General features: G+C 43.4%; 1 protein-coding gene across 1 annotated transcript in view; it reads left to right on the top strand.

Annotated features, from left to right (window-relative positions):
- FER (fer (fps/fes related) tyrosine kinase) overlaps positions 1-20,460 on the top strand; it is a 203,354-nt gene extending 182,894 nt beyond the window's left edge. The window contains exons 17-18 of the mRNA XM_015423161.1: positions 14,331-14,453; positions 19,464-20,460. Of these exons, the coding sequence (XP_015278647.1) occupies positions 14,331-14,453; positions 19,464-19,606 (266 nt within the window). The 3' untranslated portion in view covers positions 19,607-20,460. The remainder of the gene's footprint in view (positions 1-14,330; positions 14,454-19,463) is intronic.
- Positions 20,461-21,366: the final 906 nt, after the last annotated feature.

Below are 21,366 nucleotides of genomic sequence, written 5' to 3'. Positions count from 1 at the left end.
ATTTGTGTTTTTATTTGCTTTTGAAATCTAATATTGAAATTATTTAAATATACACTTCCTTGCAAGTCAGCTCTGTGTGCAACAGCTTCCCATGTTATGACTTTAGACACAAGAGTGCCTTGTGCAAACATTACAGTGACTAAAATTGTTGCTGGGAAGCAGCCCTATAATTAAAATAGGAGGTCAGCAGGAGGAGCACAATAAGAGTAGTGCTGGATCAGACCATTGGTCCATCTGGTCCAGCATCCTGTTTCACACAGTAGCCAACCAATTGCCCTAGAGTAAATAAAGAAGGTACAGAGGCTTCTCCTGAAGTTTTGCTGCCTCTGAATATGGAGGTTCCACATACTCACCATAACTAGTAGCTGTTGATGGACCTGTCCTCCTTGAATCTGTCTGGCACCCTTTTAAAGCCATCTGTGCTTGTGGCTATCACTATCTCCACTGACAGTGAATTCCACAGTTTAATTAGTTGTTGAGTAATGAAGTACATTACAGGGATCCACACTGAGATAAATGTTAATTTGTTTTAATTAAATGGCTAAAATCTCATACACAACACTTCTGAATTTAAGTAAAATTACAATAATTCAGAATGTAGTATTTCAACATTATGTGCAGTTGCATAACTGCTCTTGAAAGTATCATGCATATATCCATTCACTGTGGTATAATAGTTTCAGTATTTTGGATATCACTCATGTATATCATGAGTGTATATTATCAGCATGTTATTCGGGTGCCCAGATATTCTACTGAGCAAGGTAATTGACTCCATACAACTTTTACTTTTTAAAGAAATGAATTGCATCTAATTGGCATCCATGAATAACTTTAATGAAAGGTGTTAAATTACTAGATACCAAGCTCTGAAAGGATAAGATACACAAGCTAAGAAAACTAATCATACTACCAGCAGCACAGTGAATGTCCATAATTGCTTCCACCAACTAAGCAGAGTAATTAAAAGCAGCATGAAATGATACTTAGTTTACATGCAAACAGAACTTTCTGAGGTCAGAACAGTTTGCATAACCCTAAGTGCTACTGTTCCATATTGATTTTGTCTAGGCTGGTAATGAACAATTTATCCCATGCTTTAAATATCTGGCAATTGTATATATCATAAGAACATAAGAACATAAGAACATAAGAGACGCCAATGTTGGATCAGGCCAAAGGCCCATCCAGTCCAACACTCTGTGTCACACAGTGGCCAGAAATACCAGTGTCATCAGGAGGTCCAGCAGTGGGGCCAGGACATTAGAAGCCCTCCCACTGTTGACCCCCCCCCCAAGCACCAAGAAGACAGAGCATCACTTGCCCCAGAGCCCCTAGCTATACCTTGTGGCTAATAGCCACTGATGGACCTCTGCTCCATATGCTTATCTAATTCCCTTTTGAAGCCGTCCATGTTTGTAGCACCCACGACTTCCTGTGGCAGTGAATTCCATGTGTTAATCACTCTTTGGGTGAAGAAGTACTTCCTTTTATCCGTTCTAACCCGACCGCTCTGCAGTTTCATGGAGTGCCCACGAGTTCTTGTATTGTGAGAAAGGGAGAAAAGTACCTCTTTCTTTACCTGCTCTTTCCCATGCATAATCTTATAAACCTCGATCATGTCACCCCTCAGTCGTCTTTTCTCCAAGCTAAAGAGCCCTAAGCGCTTTAACCTTTCCTCATAGGGAAAGTGTTCCAACCCTTTTATCATTCGAGTTGCCCTTTTCTGCACTTTTTCCAAAGCTATAATATCCTTTTTAAGGTGTGGTGCCCAGAACTGCACACAGTATTCCAAATGAGGTCTCACCATTGATTTATATAGGGGCATTATTATATTGGCTGATCTGTTTTCAATACCCTTCCTAATAATCCCCAGCATAGCATTGGCCTTCTTTATTGCAGTCACACACTGTCTCGACATTTTCAGTGAGTTATCCACTACAACTCCAAGATCTCTCTCTTGCTCAGTCTCTGCCAGTTCAGACCCCATCAATGTGTATTTATATTTAGGATTTTTGGCTCCAATGTGCATCACCTTGCACTTGGCCACATTGAACCCCATTTGCCATGTTGACGCCCACTCGCCCATCCTTGACAGATCCCCTTGGAGTGCCTCACAATCCTCACTGGTTTTCACCACCCTGAACAACTTTGTATCATCCGCAAATTTAGCCACTTCACTGCTTACTCCCATCTCCAAATCATTAATGAACAAGTTAAAAAGCAGTGGACCAAGTACTGATCCCTGCGGTACCCCACTGCTTACCACCCTCCACTGAGAAAATTGCCCACCTACACTCACTCTCTGTTTTCTATGAACTAGCCAGTTTTTGATCCATAAAAGGACTTGTCCTTCTATCCCATGATTTTTGAGCTTACTTAGGAGCCTTTGATGAGGAACTTTATCAAAAGCTTTCTGGAAGTCAAGGTAAATAATATCTATTGGATCCCCCTTGTCCACATGTTTGTTCACCCCCTCAAAGAACACTAACAGGTTAGTGAGACAAGATCTTCCCTTACAGAAACCGTGCTGAGTCTGCCTCAATAGGTTTTGTTCATCTATGTGCCTACTAATTCTTTCCTTAATAATGGTTTCCACCAATTTACCCGGTATCGACGTCAGACTGACTGGCCTGTAATTTCCCGGATCTCCTCTGGAACCCTTTTTAAAGATGGGAGTGACATTAGCTACCTTCCAATCCTCAGGAATGGAGGCAGATTTTAAGGAAAGATTACATATCTTTGTCAGGAGATCTACAAGTTCACATTTGAGTTCTTTCAGAACTCTCGGATGTATGCCATCTGGGCCTGGTGATTTTTCAGTTTTTAAGTTGTCTATCAGTTTTAGGACCTCCTCTCTCGTCACCTCAATCTGACTCAGGTCTTTCAACACCCCTCCTGAAATCAGTGGTTCTGGAGTGGGCAAGCACTTCTCATCTTCCACAGTGAAGACGGAGGCAAAAAATGCATTTAGCTTCTCAGCCATTTCCCTATCATCCTTCAATACTCCTTTTACCCCTTGGTCGTCCAAGGGCCCCACTGCCTCCCTGGCTGGTTTCCTGTTTCTAATGTATTTGAAGAAAGTTTTATTGTTGGTTTTTACGTTTTTTGCTATATGCTCCTCATATTCCCTTTTTGCCTGCCTGACCTCAGACTTGCATTTTATTTGCCATAGCCTGTGTTCCGTTTTATCAGCCTCACTGTGACTAGCTTTCCACTGCTTAAAGGAATTCTTTTTACTTTTTACAGCCTCCATTACTCTGTTTGTTAACCATGCAGGCTTTTTCCTATACCTGTTTGTGCCTTTCCTAACCTGCGGAATATATATTTTTTGAGCTTCTAGGATCGTAGTTTTAAATAGATCCCAAGCTTCCCCAATTGTTTTGACCCTTTCTACTTTTCCTTTCAGTTTCCTCCCCACGTGTCCCCTCATATCAGAGAAATTACCCCTTTTAAAGTTAAAAATGGTTGTGTGAGTCTTTTTGGCCAATTCTCTATTTGTACAAATGATGAACTCAACAACATTATGATCACTGTTTCCAAGCGGTGCAATCACTTTTACATCTCTCACCAGGTCTTGAGTGTTACTTAGGACCAAATCAAGGATCGCCTCTCCCCTGGTAGGTTCCGTGACCATCTGCTCCATAGCACAGTCATTTAGAGTGTCTAGAAACTCAATCTCTTTTTCCCGACTAGAACACATATTGACCCAATCAATGTGTGGGTAGTTAAAATCACCTATTATTACACAGTGTTTTTGTCTAGTTGCTATCTTTAAGGCATTCATCATTTTATAATCCTCCTCTATCTTTTGATCTGGTGGGCGATAACAAACTCCCAGTGTTAAGTTTCCTTTTGGCCCCCCTATTTCAACCCATAGAACTTCCAGAAGCGAATCCAATTCACTTAGCCTCTCAATCTTTCTAGACTTTATACCCTCTCTGACATACAGAGCTACCCCACCTCCAACCCTTCCCCCCCTATCCTTCCGATATAATATATAACCGGGAATCACTGTGTCCCACTGATTTTCCTCATCCCACCAAGTTTCAGAAATACCCACAATGTCTATTTTTCCCTCCGACACCAAGCACTCCAACTCCCCGATTTTACCTTGGACACTTCTAGCATTTGTATAGAAACAGCTGTAATTTCCCTTACAAGTTAAGCCTGCATCCTTCCTCTTGCTATCTCGAGTCATTGTCCGGCAGTCCATGTCACCAGCCATGGCCTCTGTGGACAATTTCAATCCACCTCCCTGTAGAAAAGCAATATCAATATGAGACCAGTGCTAGAAATGGGGATGAAAAGAAAAAATGTAAGAGTACAAAATAGAACAAAAGCATTGGAGATCACTGAAGCCTGTTCTAAGCTAAACAGGCCCATTTATAGTCAAGGAGACATACATGCACTACAGGTGTCAGTCAATGCTCCCTCTAAGTTGTGGAACCTTGTGAGCAAAAATTCTACTTTGTGAGCTACTGGCATTAAAGTTGTGAACAAGTGATTTGGCTACTGCATAAATTACTTTGCTCTGGAGCCATCTGTCAGAACCCACAGCCAACAACGAAGTACACGCATTCAAGAACGGTAATACTTTTATTGCAGAGCTATAGATGCAGTAACATAAGCACTGTTAAGAATGGCGGCGGCCCCATGGGCATAATGGGATATAGGGTATTCGTATGCACCCCCCCCCCAGCACTGGCCAATTAGGCACCCTACCGCGCGCGGGATAAAGCTTGGAGACCGTTAGGTAGCTAAAGCTGAGAACCAACACTCTCCCACGGCACCTAGGAAAAACCCAGACAATACAACTCCCTCCTGCACATCTGTATAGATAAGCATTTTGGCGCAAAGCAGAGAAAGCACAGAAAGGAATGCAGTAGCAATTAACCAGCCACAGACCGAGCTCCCCAACCCCCATGGCAGCGTAGCTGATATCATCCTTCCTGAGCTAAGACAAAAATGTTTGAGTCAGAGGCTAAAAAACTCTGAGCTAGCTCACACTAACTCAGCTTAGAGGGAACACTGGTGTCAGTGTGAATGTGGCCCACTTGCCAATTGGTCCTAATTCCACCTTAAAATGCCCACCTCTCTCCTATAATGAAGCTGCTAGATTAGGTTATAAACCCATTCAAGGTAATGCTTCCAATGGCAGGGCAGGGATTTGTGGCGAAAGTGCCAGGGTGCCCCTACAAGTTTGGAAGGAATAGTAAGAATGCTGACAAAACACAGGAAGAAACTGGAAGTTGAAGAGACTAATACAAGGAATTAGCCAGGCAGGAACGGACTTCAGATCAGGCCTTTTTATCTCCGAGAACTCCATACTAACTAGGCTTGCCAAGTCCCCCCGGGGGGCGGGGGGAAACCCCGCCCCAGAGGTCCGTTCCTCACCCCGATGTGCACGTCACCCGGAAGTGACGCAACCATGCCGGGCACGCTGGGGGCGGGGCCACGGTCATTCGAGGGAAAACTCTATGGATGATATAGCATTCGAACAGAAATAATAATTGTATTTAACAGGCAGGGATTGAATTGGTGTAGTCAGGGGCTGGAAATGCTGAGGTAAAAATAGTTGTTCATACAGATTATACTTCCTTTAACAATCAAAATAGTGTTGTTGAAGCTTAGTTTCATATATTCTTGGATCTTAACAGTAAGAGGTGTTTGAGTATTTTAGTTACAATTACAATGTTTCTTCATCTAGCTTCCTATGACTCTTCAGATTTCCTGGAGACTGCCTCTTTATTTGTGTACCTAAACAACAGTTTATTTCAATATCCTGAGGTGTCTAAATCAGATTCCCTTCACAACAGACTAGGGGTCTCCTCAGAGCAAACCTCCCTGTGTAACTGGCAGGAATTATTATTATTCTCCTCAGAAGATATAACCCTTTTCTTTTGGCCTGAATGGGAGTTTCAGCATACTACCCCATTGCCCTCGCCAAAATGTCTGTATAAAATGGACTTCATCTTAGGCTGACTTAGACATTCAATTCTGATACTCAATTCTTCCTCAGAATTGATAGGAGGCAAGGAGTTGTTTCTGTTCACTCCAAAGGTGAGCCTGTCTTTGTCAGACTCACTGATTCCAACTGCCTCTGTCAGAAGCCAACTAACTGTCTGAATTCTGAAAAACCCAAGTGGCTGAAAGACTCCAAAAAATACTATGCCCTCCGCACTTAGCTAATCATATTGTTCTCCTCAGCTGGTGCTGGCAAATCAGAGAGTGGGGGGGGGGGGGGCAGCCTGTCACTCAAGCTCTCCATTCCAGTGAAGAGTTAACTCTTCACCTCCCAGCTCTCTGAAATTGCTGCACTAGGAAACCTGTTGTTAAGGGCAGTCCATCACAAGTGGTCTGGAGAAGACCCAGATTTCAAGGACACCTCTACTAGACTCTTCCAACCTGAGCATTACCAGACAGTCTTAAAGAAGGTTATACCTACCTTAAACTACCCTGTGGAGGCTTCAGGTAAGCCTAGCTCATCGAACAGTTCTACGCTACATATTAAGGGATAGCACCTTAGCTAGGAAGTTTTCTGTGGGGGGCGCAAAGATGAAGAGCGAGGAGCTTATTTGGATCACCATTAATTAGAGTAGTGACCAATCTACTCAGTGGTAATCTAGTAAGAGTCCTCCCTCAGTCTCCCCTACAGAACAGAGAGAGATCTTCCCACTTGAAGATCCTGGGTGAGGTTCCCAAGGGTCCAGTGATCCTCCCCCAGCTGTCTTTGCAGAGCCCAGGGCACAGTAGCCCCCACTGGCTTCTTTCTACCCCCAGGGGATCTTCGCTTTCCTTCCAGGAGCCCATTTGACATGCCCGATGGATCGTTCCTTCCTGCAAGCAAGCTGAAAGGCTGCCAGGCACCATGGGTCCAGCTGGCAGCTCTTTCCAAACATGCAGCTGCAGCCCCAGTGCACAAAGTGGGCCCACAGCTGTCACCCCTGATTGGCCAGTGTCTCCTGCCTGTCCCCGAGCACCAGTCGGCATGGCTGACCTGCGGAACTCTTGGCCACAGGAAATAGGCAACTGGGGAGCATCTTCCAGGCTCCAACCATGGGCTGCAAGGGAAGAAGCAGGGTCAGCACGGCTGGTTCCTGCCCAACACTGTGGCCGGACGCCCCACCACCTGCCAGCAGGGGAGAAGCTTGCCATCACCCAAGCAATGGGCCCCACTGGCCCAGAATGTAGGAGGTGAGCCGTGAGTCTAACCAAAAATCCATGGCCAGCAGCACTGAGGGCCCCCCACCCACCCAGGGGACATAGAGGCTGTGCCTTTCATGCACACCACACATACAAAAAAGAACTCAGTAAGGATGATACCTTCAGAACTGGGCTATTTGATGACTGGAAGGACAGCCTCACTCTGTTCCAGGAGAGCCACACAAAATTTGCATAGCCCTGCCTGGGTCAAAAGGAGGCGTAACCTAACCAGTTTGGATTACTTCGCCCCACTGAAGTGAAGAAACCTTCAGATAAGTCCAATGTTTTGACCTCACAGGATCATGGTTGGCATTGCAAGTGGTCATTTAAAATAAAAAATTATTGAGAGGAAGAGAAGAAAGCAGTGGCTCGAGGGTTGGGGGAAGGAGGAGGACACCGCAGTGGTGGGAAGGAACAAGGCAGTGGTAGTGGAGACAGAAGGATGGAGAACAGGAGGAGAAGTTATTACCCAAAAAGGCAGTCTCCTAATTAATTAGGGGAATTGGCTTTAAGGAGACGATTGTGAGAGGGGGTTACTGGGAATCTTCAGCAGTGTTTATGGGGATTTTTCCCTTAAGAGGACTCTCAAAATAAACCAGACATATGTTCCTCTGTTAAAGTTTTATTAAAACTAGAGAGAAATAAAAGGGCAAAACATGCATACACAGAGAGAGAAAATACTCACAAGGCTAGCTAAGAGGAAATCAGGGAGGAGAGGGGGAAAGCAATTTCAGGGAAGGCTACAGTAACCAGTCTTAACAATAGAGGTCCACAGAAGCAGTAGCAAAATGAACAGCATTTCAGGAAATTAGATAGGGAAGGCCCACATGCAAGTGGGGGATGTGGAGGATCCAAGAACACACACACTGCTATGGAGCAGGATGTCATAATCTATAGGTCAAAATGTGCCCTCTGGCAAGTATGACGTGTTTGCCAGAAAAACAATAACTTAATGGGCTTTTCTGAGTTGGACAAAAAGATAGAGTCTTGATGGGTTTTCCTAAGGTGGACTGTAGGTGTGAACGATGACCCTGCAAGTATGGATGGGAAACGCTACTAGGCTTAGTGAATAGATTAAGCATTGATTAATTAAGGTAAATGGGTGAGGGAAAGTGAGGCTGGATGCAATTTGTAATTTTTTATTATTATATTACAGTCCATGACCAGATCCACTTAAAAAACAAACATTATTCAGATATTCAAATATACAGATTAAGAACTCCAATTAAAATAGAGGAATAGAAGATTTTACGATAAGTAAATAGATTTATAATATATTAAAATGAGAAAAATAGATTGTAAAATACATAAAATGGCATCATAAGTGACCATTTTAAAGATTTGAACCAACAGATTTGTTGACGAGATTAGTCTAAGGTGAGGCAATAGGTTCTTGGGAGACTCATTGTCCTAAATTATGCATGTCTCTAGGGTGGGGAGGAGATCGATAGCTAGCCAGCCACTCTTACTCACACTTCTAAACTATACATTCAGGCTTGTTTCAATTTGGCATCCATTTTGTCTCATTTTGGGCCAGGAAGTGTATTGCACTTATGATATTGGAGATGATATTGTATGAAGGGTGTTTATGGTTTTCTAGCTATAAACTGCCCCTCAGTGAAAGGAGGGGTCTGACTGCTAACAGAGCAAGACAGAAGGTAGAGGAAGAATGAGGAGAAGAGGAAGCAGGGATCAGCAGCTGGGGGTGCTTGGAGCAGAATGCCTGCAGAATGGAGAAAGCAAGAAGGGAGAGAGTGGGGGCCTGTAAGGGTGGGAGGATTACTCCTCTTTCAGGAGACTTCACAGGCCCCTCTTGTTCAGGTCCCTAATGCCCAACACTGCCAAACCTCTTAAAAGGTTCCGGATACTCCAAATGCAACATATTCCACTCAAGAGGCGATTCAGGGTTCCAAAGAGCCTGCTTTCTAAGATTGGAAGGAGGGTGAACTGTCTTCTGCCTCACCTAAAGGGGCAGAGGAGGTGGTTGATTTAAATAAGTCCAGTTAGGGGAACAGAGGGAAGGTTTTCATTCAGGGAGGTGTGTTTTAAGGTGGTCCGATCAGTGGCGAGTGTCTTTGGCAGGCAGTTTCAAATAGTTTTAGTTACATTATTGGGACATGTGGAGGAATGCTGTTTTTAGTTTTGTTTTTAAGTCTTATAGCCAGCCTTTCCTCATGGTTCAAGGCAGCAGTGAGTGCAGTTCAATGTGAGTTCAGTTCTTTTTTTGGCAGAATTCTAATAAAGCAGGATTCTTTTGTGGCTAAAATCATACTGATTAATTATTTATTGTGGTCTTTTATTAATAATCAGATTGCCTTCTACGTTGCAAGGCTTGGTTTCTCTCTGGGTCATCTGTTTTCCTTCACTAAGAGGTTCTCTGGTTTTTGTAGTACTGAGGGCCGGAACTCTGTTTTTTGTTCTCATGTGATTGTGGAAAAGATCTGGTCCCACATCGAAGTGGAGGAAGGAGAAGAAACATGAACTAAACTGGACATTTTATTGCAACAAAACAGCAGTGTATAAGACCTGATTGATTCTATGAGGGTACAGCAAACATACCAAATTGCTTATGGAGCAGAAAAGGGTGTTGCTAGTTGCCAAGCAATGTGTAAGACTTCTGCTTAGCTGGGCTGTGAACTGTTCCACAGCTGCTGAAACTGGTTTATATGCAAATTATGCTAAACAGAAGCCATACCTATGGATTTAAGAAGGTGAATGCCCTTGAGAAGGGTACAGTCGGGAGTTAAGAATAATTGACCAGATAAAAAACATTGACATTTCATCAGCTAATAAATAATGCTTGTCCAAGTAGCAGCATGCTTTGTCTCTAAACTTGAAGCATACAGTACATCTTCCGACTAGAATCAATACGATGGCATTTTCTGAGAAGATACTAAGAAGATAATCCATTAATTCATGGGACAGTATCATTGCCTGTTTAGGCAGGTTTCTGCAAAAAGTAGACTTTGCGTAGTGACTGCTTCATTCTGAGGACAGTAGTAGTAGTAGTCGTAGTCGTAGTAGTAGTAGTAGTAGTAGTAGTACCACCCCAAATCTCAAAACCATCTCTACTGTGCAAGGTTTAATGACACTGACTGAGGATATTTTATTTATTTATTTATTTGGGTTTATATCCCCCCTCCCCTTAACGGGCTCAGGGCGGGTTCCAACAGTCTAAAATATAATAAAATTAAAACCGCATTAAAACACAAAATAAATAACGTAACTCATATGTGCCATACAACTCTAATAAAAACCAGATACCTCAGTGGTGATGGTATTAAGATTTAAAGGGTTTTTTTTTTAAGATCTTTAAGATTTAAGATCGCAGGACCCAGGCTACAGATGGAAGCCAACCCAAGGAAGGAAGGGGACGCCCGCTGCCTCAACCAAAAGCCCGGTGAAAGAGTTCCATCTTGCGGGCCCTGCAGAATTGTAATAAATCCTGCAGGGCCCTGATCTCACATGGGAGCTCATTCCACCAGACAGGGTCCAGGGCCAAGAAAGCCCTGGCCCTGGTCGAGGTAAGTCAGATGTCTTGGGGCTGGGGACCACCAAGAGATGTTGGTCAGTGGACCTCAGTGCTCTGCAGGTCTCATATGGGGAGAGGTGGTCTCGAAGGTATGCTGGCCCCTGGCCGTATAGGGCTTTAAAGGTAAGTACCAGCACGTTGAAATGGATCTGGAATTTGATAGGCAGCCAGTGCAGGTCACACAGCATTGGGCGGATGTGCACCTGCACAGACGTCACCATCAACACCCATGCTGCCGCGTTCTGCAACTTCTGGAGCAGAGTCAAGGACAGCCCCAATATAGAGAGAGTTACAGTAATCCAATCTGGAAGTGACCATTGCATGGATCACTGTAGCTAAGTCTTGGGAGGTGAGTTATGGGGCCAATTATCTGATCTGCCTCAGATGAAAAAAGGCAGACCTGGGCCTCCATAGAAAGGGAGGCATCCAGGAACACCCCCAGGCTCTTCACCCCTAATGTTGGGACAAATGGGGTCCTATCGAAGGCTGGGAGCCTGGTTCCCTGTCCCAGTCCCCCATGACCCAGGTACAGGACCTTCATCTTAGATGGATTTAGCTTCAGTCGGCTCTGACGTAAGCCACAGCCTGTAACACCTCCTCCAGCTCTCCAGGGGCCATATCCGGGTGGCCGTCCATCAGTAGATAGAGCTGGGTGTCATCTGCGTACGGGTGATACCCCAGCCCATACTTCCGGATAATCTGGGCAAGGGGGAACATATAGATATTGAATAATATAGGGGAGAGAATTGCTCCCTGTGGCACACCACATTCCAGTGGGTGTCACTGGGATGGCTCCCCCCCAAGCACCACCCTCTGTCCCCACTGTTGGAGAAAGGAGGTCAGCCACTGCAAGGCAAGCCCCCATATCCTAGTGTCAGCAAAGTGGTGGGTTAACATATCATGGTCAACCATGTCAAACTCTGCTGACAGATCAAGAAGTATCAGCGCTGATCTGCCTCAATCCAGGTGTCTCCAGAGGTCATCTACCAGGATGAGCAGCACCGTCTCCATCCCATGGGCGGGGCGAAAGCCAGACTGGAAGGGGTCCAGGATATGAGGCTGACTGCTTGCAAGTCATTCGGCTTGGGTGCAGTGATTCACAAATTGGTGACCAACTGATTTCAATTGGCATTTCATGGTTGGTCATTTGATCATTATGGGGAAAGGTCCCCTCATCAGACCAGTATTAGGAAGCTTTAGGGTGGGAAATGGGAAGATTCATAGCTCTTGAGAGATTCTTTAATATGCCTAACAAAATAATGGTAATGGTCCTTACAACGTTTTAAATAAAATAGAGAAAATACATTATGTTTCATAAAATCAGCTGTGTCTGAAATTCATTTGCTATAAATAAACAAAAATTATGGTAGATTTATGTCTTCTGATTTCTAAATCTCTAATCTCTCTACTGAGAAAGGAAACATTGCCTTACTTATGATAAATATCCTAAGACATTAAGTCAGGAGATGGTCTGACATCAGTCAACTTGGGTATATTTCAAAGGCATTCTGGCATGATACTGGGCTTTGTGACTTGAAGAACTAGTTTAAAAATGATGGCAGCACTGTCAATTGGATGAACATTAACTGCCACTCTACATTGTTGAAAGGAAAAGGGGTCAATTTGGTTAAAATACAGAAACATTTTGGAGTGGGATTTATACAAGGAGGAGTAAAAGGTGCTCCTACTACTTCAAATTTTTCAAAATTATTTTACTTTGTAAATAAGAATTTAGGACTGCAAAAAAGGAACAATTCCTCAATGGTATTTTAAAACTTTAGACAGATTTAAGTAATTTCATGGTCTTTATAAATAATTCACTCTTAAAGCCTTCAGATAATAACAATAGAGTATTAATGAATGGGCTGATTTCATTTGTTATATATTAATCCATAAGAATTAGTTTTTGTGCACAGAGGAAGTGTAACTTGATTATCGTGGTATGTATCCTACTCCTCCTCTGTGGTACCACTTCCCATGCTGGCTCTTAGATTAGTTATATTTTTTGAAACTGTATTACCATTGGTTTCTGCAGTGGCACCTCACATTTGTTTCTCTGTCAATTTTTAAAATCAACTTCACTAAAATCATAGTCGCTATACTCGCCATGTATGACTTTACCAGATTTCAAAGATGGCGTTTACAAACAGATAAAGGAGCCAAATTCACAGTCAAATTTTAATTGTTGTCCTTGTAGCACTTTCACAGCTGCTGTCAAGCTGCTGTTCCATTTTAAAAGAAGTTTGCTTCTTCCTTAGCTGTGAGATGTGCAACAGTGAAATTTGCAAGTTGAAGGTATGCTTAGTTCATTTGGCAAAGCACACTATTCTTTCAGAATGACTTAGTAGAAAAGTCCCTTTTGTTCTAAGAATGACAGAGTGACAGAAGCAGTACTAAGATGGCTTGTAAGGAATCTAAATCAGAATCATTTTGCAACTCCAATAATTGTAAAGATCTAACTGCTTATGGAGATACTTAAGTAAATACCCTTTTGCATAATGGCTTAAATATCGTTGTGGTCTGATGAAATACACGGCAGAGATGTCAGAAGACTCCTATAAAGGAGTGTTGTTTTGTTACTCATACTCCCTGGTCAGAAGAATGGTCATTCTGCTGTTGACCACCTCTGCTTTGACTGTATTTCTGAAAAAACATTCTACCATTCTTGATGTTTTATGTGTTCTTAGTAGCATAGCCTATTCCAACAGGTAGAACTCCAATGGAAAAATTAGAAATTTGGGGGAATACTGGGGGGAAAACTCTTATGAGTTTTTCTTTCTTTTCAAATGAGTGAAATGCTTTTAAAGACAATGTGGGTGTGTTGTAGATATATACAGTTCTTAAATCCAAGGTGTATTTCTCACCTGGAATGATATCTGATCTTCATGAGCGGACCATGCAAGGCTCTTATTGCTTTTCAGCTGTTGCATCCCCTCTGTTGCCCTTTTGACCTGTCTTGTGGTTGACCATCTCCCTCAAACCATTGTGACACTTATACCCACAGATTGGGTAAAAAGTAGATTATTCCACTATTTTGCAGGATGGAGAAAAAAAGGAGGTGGGGCAGAAACTGCACCAAAACCTCAGAGAAAAATGGAAAGTTTTAGTCTCTCTAACCAGATAGCAAAAATTAAAGCACATGTGCTAAGATAGCATAGGGTGCATCAGCTTGCGATTTTCTCTCAAGTACTGAGTATATTTGCAATTCTAAACTAAGACATTCAAAAAGTGTAAATTCTGTAAATATGTCAAATATTGCAATTTTATATGCTAAATAAGTTACAAATGACACATTTTATGTTGTTAAAGCAGTAATATTAATTTAGGTTTGATAGGACAAGTAAGTATTGTAGATAGTTCAGCTTTTCCCAGGTTTTTTCCATGGCTTCAAAAGTTGCAGAAATTTTACATCTCTGCTTATGACAATGATGTGAAGTTGCCGCCTCCCAGAGGTGAGGGGGGTATATGGGTAGTATCTCCTGTTAACTGAACTTTTCTTCTGCAGAAGCTATGGGGAACCCTTTGGCTTCCCAACTCCTTCACAGTCTATGTATGCTATTGTATTATTGCTGACTGCCCTTTTTACCTACAGGGCGATATACTTCTGAAAGTGATGTATGGAGTTTTGGTATCTTCCTTTGGGAGACTTTCAGTTTAGGTGTGTGCCCATACCCAGGAATGACTAATCAACAGGCACGGGAGCAAGTAGAGAAAGGTAAGTGTGTGCCTGGAGTTTTGTGTATGATTAAAAAACCTGACTACAAGTAATCCTAGATAAAGCTGTGTGATATGCTATAGTCCATTGGTGTGAAGGTCTCTGATCTAAAGAAATTCTGAAGTATGTACAGAGTTTTCAGATAGAGGGTAATCACCCCCAAAAAGTATCATGTAGATGATTTAGCAAGTATTGTATTTGTTGCATAGTTTTGGAATTTGAAATCTGTTTCAATAATCAAAATGCTTAGCTATCTGATTTCTGAATTCTCTGTGAGTTAGTTTCAACAAGATAGTGCATATAGGGGACTTCTTTCTTTTAATACCTTTAAATAAAAGCAAAGGGGGAAAAACAGTTTTAGCATTGATAGAATACAGCATCTTCCTGGAATGCTGTTCAACCATTATGTGGGCCAGGGAAAAAATGAGACAAAATATGTGGACAAACTAGAAGTCCTCTCTGTGTGTGTTGAGACCCACTGACATTTATTTATTTATTTATTTATTTATTATTCACATTTTTATCCCGCCCTCCCCGGAGACATACATCATTAGCACTGTGAGAGCTGCTTTGCCATGAAGGAAGAAACCTATAAGATGGCCATGGTTGTTTAATTTAGGTTTCTTATGCATAACACAGTGGTATGGGATATAGCCACAGCTAAGAGGTTCCTGTGATGCTAACTGTAGACACAAATGAGACCCAGAACGCACAGAAATATGACCCAAATACACTATGTGATAAAAGTTGCTTACATTTAACTGTAATTTCATGCTTTATGGAAGGGTAGCAGGGTGTGTAAAGCTCTATGTGAAAATGAAGCAAAACATCAATATTTCCAACAATGAACATGACCTTATTTGTAGATACTTAAATCTATGGATCAGGGCCATGTGCAGGCTATTTTGGAGAACCCCTACATTTGTAGAAAAATCCAAAACTTGGGGAAAATACAGGGGAGATGAAATCACCCAAAGCAGAGGAGTGTTTGCACACAATGCACCTCTGCTGGAGCCACCATTCCGTAGAGTCTGAAGGTGCCACCCCACCAGAGGATGGGGTGATGTGAGGTGGACAATGAGGGTTGCCTGTGTGGATCCTACAGTGAAGAGAAGGTTAGTTGGGCGGGCAGGCCTGCAGAGCAGTGAGAAGGGATGCCTGCAGGAAACGTGGTGAGGAGGGATGGGTAAGCTGAGTGACAGGGTGGGGGTGGGCTGAGGAAAGGGGTGGGCGGGCAGGCCCAGTTGTGAAGGGGTGAGTAGACAGGCAGAGCAACAAGGAGGGAGTGTATGGGTGGGCAGAACAGCAAAGAGAAGTTGAGGGGTGGGTGGGCAACATGGCAAAGTCGGGTGGATGGGAAGGTAGAGTGGGGAGGGGTGGATGGGTCAAATGGCTGGGGTAGGCAGGCAGAGCTGTGAGGAAAGGGGTGGGTGGCAGGGAGGTAAGACTGAGGAAAGAGCAGGTGGTGGGAGGACAAGGGAGAAGTGGGGGACCAGTGTTGAAGGGTAAGGAAGGAAAAGGAATATGATGTGGAAAGAAAGAGATGAGAGGAGGAGATAGCAGCGAAAGAAAAAGGATAAAGAAAAGTGGCTGGGGATGGAATCAGAAGCCAAAGGAGAAAGCAAGGACCAGTGAGGGAATTTGTCTGTGAGTTTCTCACACTTGTCTCTCTTAAATGTTAGGCAGACGAGCACTCACCGATAAGGGATATGGTTTTCAGAATACAGTTGGACTTTCCTCAGATCCAGTAAATCACTCTCTCTTACAAAATTCCATAGCAGCTTGTATTGTCCTATATGGAATTGGTCATTATGTTGCCTGTTTTTCCCATGAGATGATGAAGAAGAAGAGATTGGATTTATACCCCACCGTTCACTTGGAGTTCACTTGGAGTCTCAGAGCGGCTTACAAACTCCCTTCCCCTCCCCACAACAGACACCCTGTGAGGTGGGTGGGGCTGAGAGAACTCTGACACAAACTGCTCTTTCAGGAACAGCTGTGCCAGAGCTTGTGACTGACCCAAGGTCGCATCAGCAGGTGCAAGTGGAGGAGTGGGGAATCAAACCCGGTTCTCCCAGATTAGAGTCCGCGCACTTAACCACTACACCAAACTGGCTTTAGATCCATGTAGTAAACATCAACAATACATAGAGGTTTTACGGAGGTTCCCTATCTTTGAAATTACAAAATATAACACTTGTTTTTTTTCAAGCCCTGGAGGATCCCCTTTCATAGTTTAAGGGCAACCATGTTCTTTGCCTCTGTCCCCCCTAGGAAGATTTTTCATGAGCCTTCGGGGTAGGGCGGGATATAAATCCAAAGATTTTTTTAAAAATGTTTGAACAGCAGGGAGAATGTTACTGTATGCTGATTAGGGGTGTGCATTCAGATCTACCCGAGTTTAAATTGGACTGCAGAAGAAGCAAGCCCAGTCAGGATCTTCTGTGCCCATGGGGAGCAGATTGTTCCCTACTGGCTCAGCTTTGCACCAGCTTTTTCTGCAGCCTGGAGCTTAGACGACTAGAGAGATAGTAGCGATGCACTCGGGACAAAGCGTCAAGAGCGTTTATGAGATCCTATGAGATGTCAGTCAAGGCCACGAAAAAATATTACTACACGGCCACGATTGCCTCTACGAGCTCTCGCCCAGCCCAAATATTTAGAACAATTCAGTCTCTTACTACTCTGCCACAGGGCAGACCAAATGATAAGGAACTGGAAATTGGCTGTGAGGCTTTTGCGGACTATTTTGCAGATAAAGTCTTGTCGCTCTGCCACAACCTCCCCGCCACAGTTGAGACAGTGACGGAACTTGAGGCTCCATGCACGTCTTCTGGTCAAGTTTTGGATTATTTCAGTCCACTCAGCCTAGAGGAGGTCGACAAATTACTCTCATCAGTTCGCCCAACCACCTGTAGCCTTGATATGTGCCCATCATGGCTAATTAAAGCAGGCCAGGATGGGCTGCGAGGGGCACTAAGGGAGATTGTCAACAAGTCCCTCACAGAGGGACTGTTCCCTAGTGCCCTAAAGGAGGCAGTGGTCTACCCCCTCCTAAAAAAGCCATCATCAGATCTGGCTGAATTGGCTAATTACCAGTCAGTATCCAATTTGCCCTACTTGGGCAAATCAATTGAGAAGGTGGTGGTGAATCAGTTGCAGGGTTTTTTGGATGACGCCTCCATATTAGATCCCTTCCAGTCCGGCTTCCGACCAGGCCACAGGACAGTCCTGGTTGCCCTCACAGATGATCTCCAGAGGCATCTGGATCGAGGCGGTATGGCAGCATTGATGTTGTTAGACCTGTCTGCGACGTTCGACACGGTCGACCATCAACTACTGATCCACCGCCTCACCAACACCGGGATTCAGGGGTTTGCCTTGCAGTGGCTCTCCTCTTTTCTCCAGGGTCAGGGACAGAGGGTGGCAGTTGGAGAACAGCTATCCGGAAGGCACCCGCTAATTTGCAGAATGCCACAAGGAGCAGTGCTTTCCCCAATGCTGTTAACGTCTATATGCACCCCCTTGCCCAGATTGCACGGAGACATGGCCTGGGCTGTCACCAATATGCAGATGTCACCCAGCTCTATCTGTTGCTGGCAACCAGTCAGACTTTAGTCTAGGAGATCTGGATCTGGCATTGAAAGCTGTGGCTGGTTGGCTTAGGCTGAAATTGAATCCGATGAAGATGGGGGTCCTGTGCCTGAGTCGGAGCGGTCCAAGGTTAGGGATCCTTCTCCTGACCTTCGATGGGGTGCCGTTGGTGCCAGCACCGGAGTTTAGGAATTTGGGAGTGCTCCTGTACACCTCCTTAATGATGAAAGTCCAGGTAGCAGCCACTGCGAAGTCTGCCTTTTACCATCTATGTCTGATCTAGCAGTTGGTTCCCTTCCTTGAACGCAATGACCTGGCAACAGTGATCCACGCAACGGTCACCTCGAGACTGGATTACTGCAATGCTCTCTACATGGGGCTGCCCTTGTCCCAAATCCAGAAGCTGCAGCTGGTGCAGAATGCAGCAGTGAGGCTGTTGCTGTGTCTTCCTATGTGGGAACACATCCAGCCCACCCTAAAAGCACTGCACTGGCTGCCTATAGCATACTGGATATGGTTCAAGGTGCTGGTTCTTACCTTTAAAGCCCTATATGGTCGGGGACCTACTTACCTAAGGGACCGCCTTTCCCTGCATGTACCCCAGCGAGCACTGAGATCGGGTTCCCAAAATCCCCTGGCTCTTCAGGGCCTAAAGAGGCCAGGTTGGTTACAACGAGGGCCAGGGCCTTCTCTGTGGCGGCCCCTCACTGGTGGAATGAGCTCCCGGATGACATCAGGGCCCTGCAGGACCTTTTGCAGTTCTGCAGGACCTGTAAAATGGAGCTCTTCCGCCAGGCTTTCAAGTATGGCCCGCCTTGACATCATGGCCCTGGCCTTAATATTAACACCACCAGCAGCCTGGCCTTGACGTCAACACCTCCACCAGCCGGATAATTAGCAACTTGGCAGGAGCCTGGAGGCAGCCATTCAAATGATGATAGAGTGTCGCCATCTGTATTATGATTATGTGTTTTATATTGTAATCTTAATTTAATGTTGCTTTTAGTATATATATTGGAATTTTAATGTATATATTTATACATATGTTGTTAGCTGCCCTGAACCCGCCACAGCGGGGAGGGTGGAATATAAATTTAAGCATAAATAAATAAATCCAAGTTGCAGGAGAAGCCAAACCAGCCCCAGGATTGGGCTGGCTTTTTTTTTTTTACTGGTATTTTCTTGGGTCTATTGGACCCCAAAAAATTCAGGATTTCTGGAAAACCCACCACTTTGCCACCACTTGCATTGCAACCTGGTGTGAAAATTCCTTAATATATTTCAGAGAAAGCATGTGTCTTAATATTCTATGGGTATCAGCTCTAAGGAAGCTGGGTCATCCGATTGAAATTACAGTCCGTCCGTCCCCAAATTCAAGCACATTTTCAACTGTCATCTCTTTTCTTTATATGTTAGGCTATCGAATGTCATTACCTCAGAAGTGCCCAGAGGAGATATATAAAATAATGCAGCAGTGCTGGAATTACAACCCTGAACTCAGACCAAAATTCTATGAGATTCACAAAGAACTGGCTGCAATCAAGAAGAGAGTGACATAGTGAAAAACTAACAGGACTCAAACTACAGGACGCTTCTCTTTTTCCAGAAAAGTAATATTTTGTCATGAACACTATGCATTTGTATCACATTGCTTTTGGTTTTCTCCTGGGGTTTTTTCTAAAAGAATGGTTTGTGTACAAATTTGTCAGGCTGCAAAACATCAAACATATGTGGAAGAGAAAGAAAGGGCTCTGCCAAATGCTATATAGCCAATCACAGTGATGCTGTCTTTTACGTTGTGTGTACTTCAAAAACACACACACACGAACTCTGACTCTTTTCTTGTACTGTGATAAATTCCTCACAATGTTTTTTCCCGTTTTCTTGGCTTTCAGTTCAGTGCCAAGTTTTCACACTAGTCATTCTGTCAGCCGACTTATGCACCATTCCTATAAGTCTTAAAACTGAAGGCACAGTTTTTAATATTACCTCAATTTTAAAAGATTATACAATGTACTGCTCTGGGGGGGAAACACTAACACCAGAAGCTAATCTAATCTTGGATTTGCTAGTTCTTGTTCTAAAAAAACAAAATAAGCTGAAGATTTGTTTGTGGAACAGGAAGTGCATTCTAAGTTTCTTGCAAATATTCCGAGATTCAGTAAACATTTCCAACACTGAGCATTATTTATTTCTCTTTAAAAAAAAAAACAAAAACAGGGGGAAAGCCATGATTCATCAGGAATCAGCATGCACAAATCTGTTTGGTCTAGCCTTTATTTAAAAACAACAACACTGAAGCTGGGTCATGTATGATATATATTTGTCAGGAAATATTGCAGATGATCTGTCTTTTCTGAAGGATGTGCACATTTAGAAGTGCTGTCAGCAAGAAACGTGTTTCAGAATGAGAATGGCATACAATGAGGGTAACCAGTAGCATTGATTTTGGGTGGGAAAAGGAAAGTGAATTACCAGATTGGCCTTTGGAAGCTCTGTGTATTGATGTGTTCCTGTTCTGTATGCTGCTGGAGCAAGGAAAAAGGGAAAAATTATATTCCATACACACTGTCCAAGGAGAGAAAATATCTTTCAGTAGCAAAAAGGAACTTCTAATGATACTGAAACAAGGAAATGTGTTGTCCACACTGAACAAACCACAGAATTGTAATATGTTGCAGGACTTTGCCCCCCCCCCCATTGTTCTCAGATTCTCCTGGGTTTGTTCAGTAGACACTTAGGATACTCATCAACATAGGCCATCCCAGGGCAAAAAAACCCATCATGAATGGATTACATCTGGGGTCTCCTGTAATAAAGAACTTTTCCCAGCTACTTTGTAAACTGATGATATGATTCTAAAGTGTTGGTCCATAGCTGAGGAGTCCTTTTCTTGAGGTGTCAGTTTTTTACTAAGATAACAATGTGACAATGAGTATGAACAAGCTAATCACTACTAGTATGATGGTTTGAATATAAAACAATGTTTTGAAGCTTAAATGACATTTTGTACAGTAGGACCAAGATCTTACATGTCATCTGTTTTGCTGACCCTTATAGCCAGAGCAAATTTGCTCTTTTACATGTATTTTTGTGGTAGTACAGAGTGGTAGTGTTGAGCAGGGTGTCTTCTACGTGTTGTCTAGAAAGGTTGATGTTATTGACAGGATAAAATTAATGTCAGAATAAAATGTTAAAGCATTTGTATTGAAGAAAACTGTAGGTGGACTTGTTAGCACACTAGCACAGGGGAAAGTTGGGCTTCTTTCTTTATGACACAAGGATTATTCCATAGGTTCAGAAATCAAGTGCAAAAGCA

The sequence above is a fragment of the Gekko japonicus genome, unplaced genomic scaffold (assembly GCF_001447785.1).
Source record: "Gekko japonicus isolate JY-2015 unplaced genomic scaffold, Gekko_japonicus_V1.1 scaffold621, whole genome shotgun sequence".
NCBI lineage: Eukaryota > Metazoa > Chordata > Lepidosauria > Squamata > Gekkonidae > Gekko > Gekko japonicus.
The sequence above is the reverse complement of the archived record's forward strand: the minus strand, read 5'-3'. Positions and strand labels throughout refer to the sequence as shown.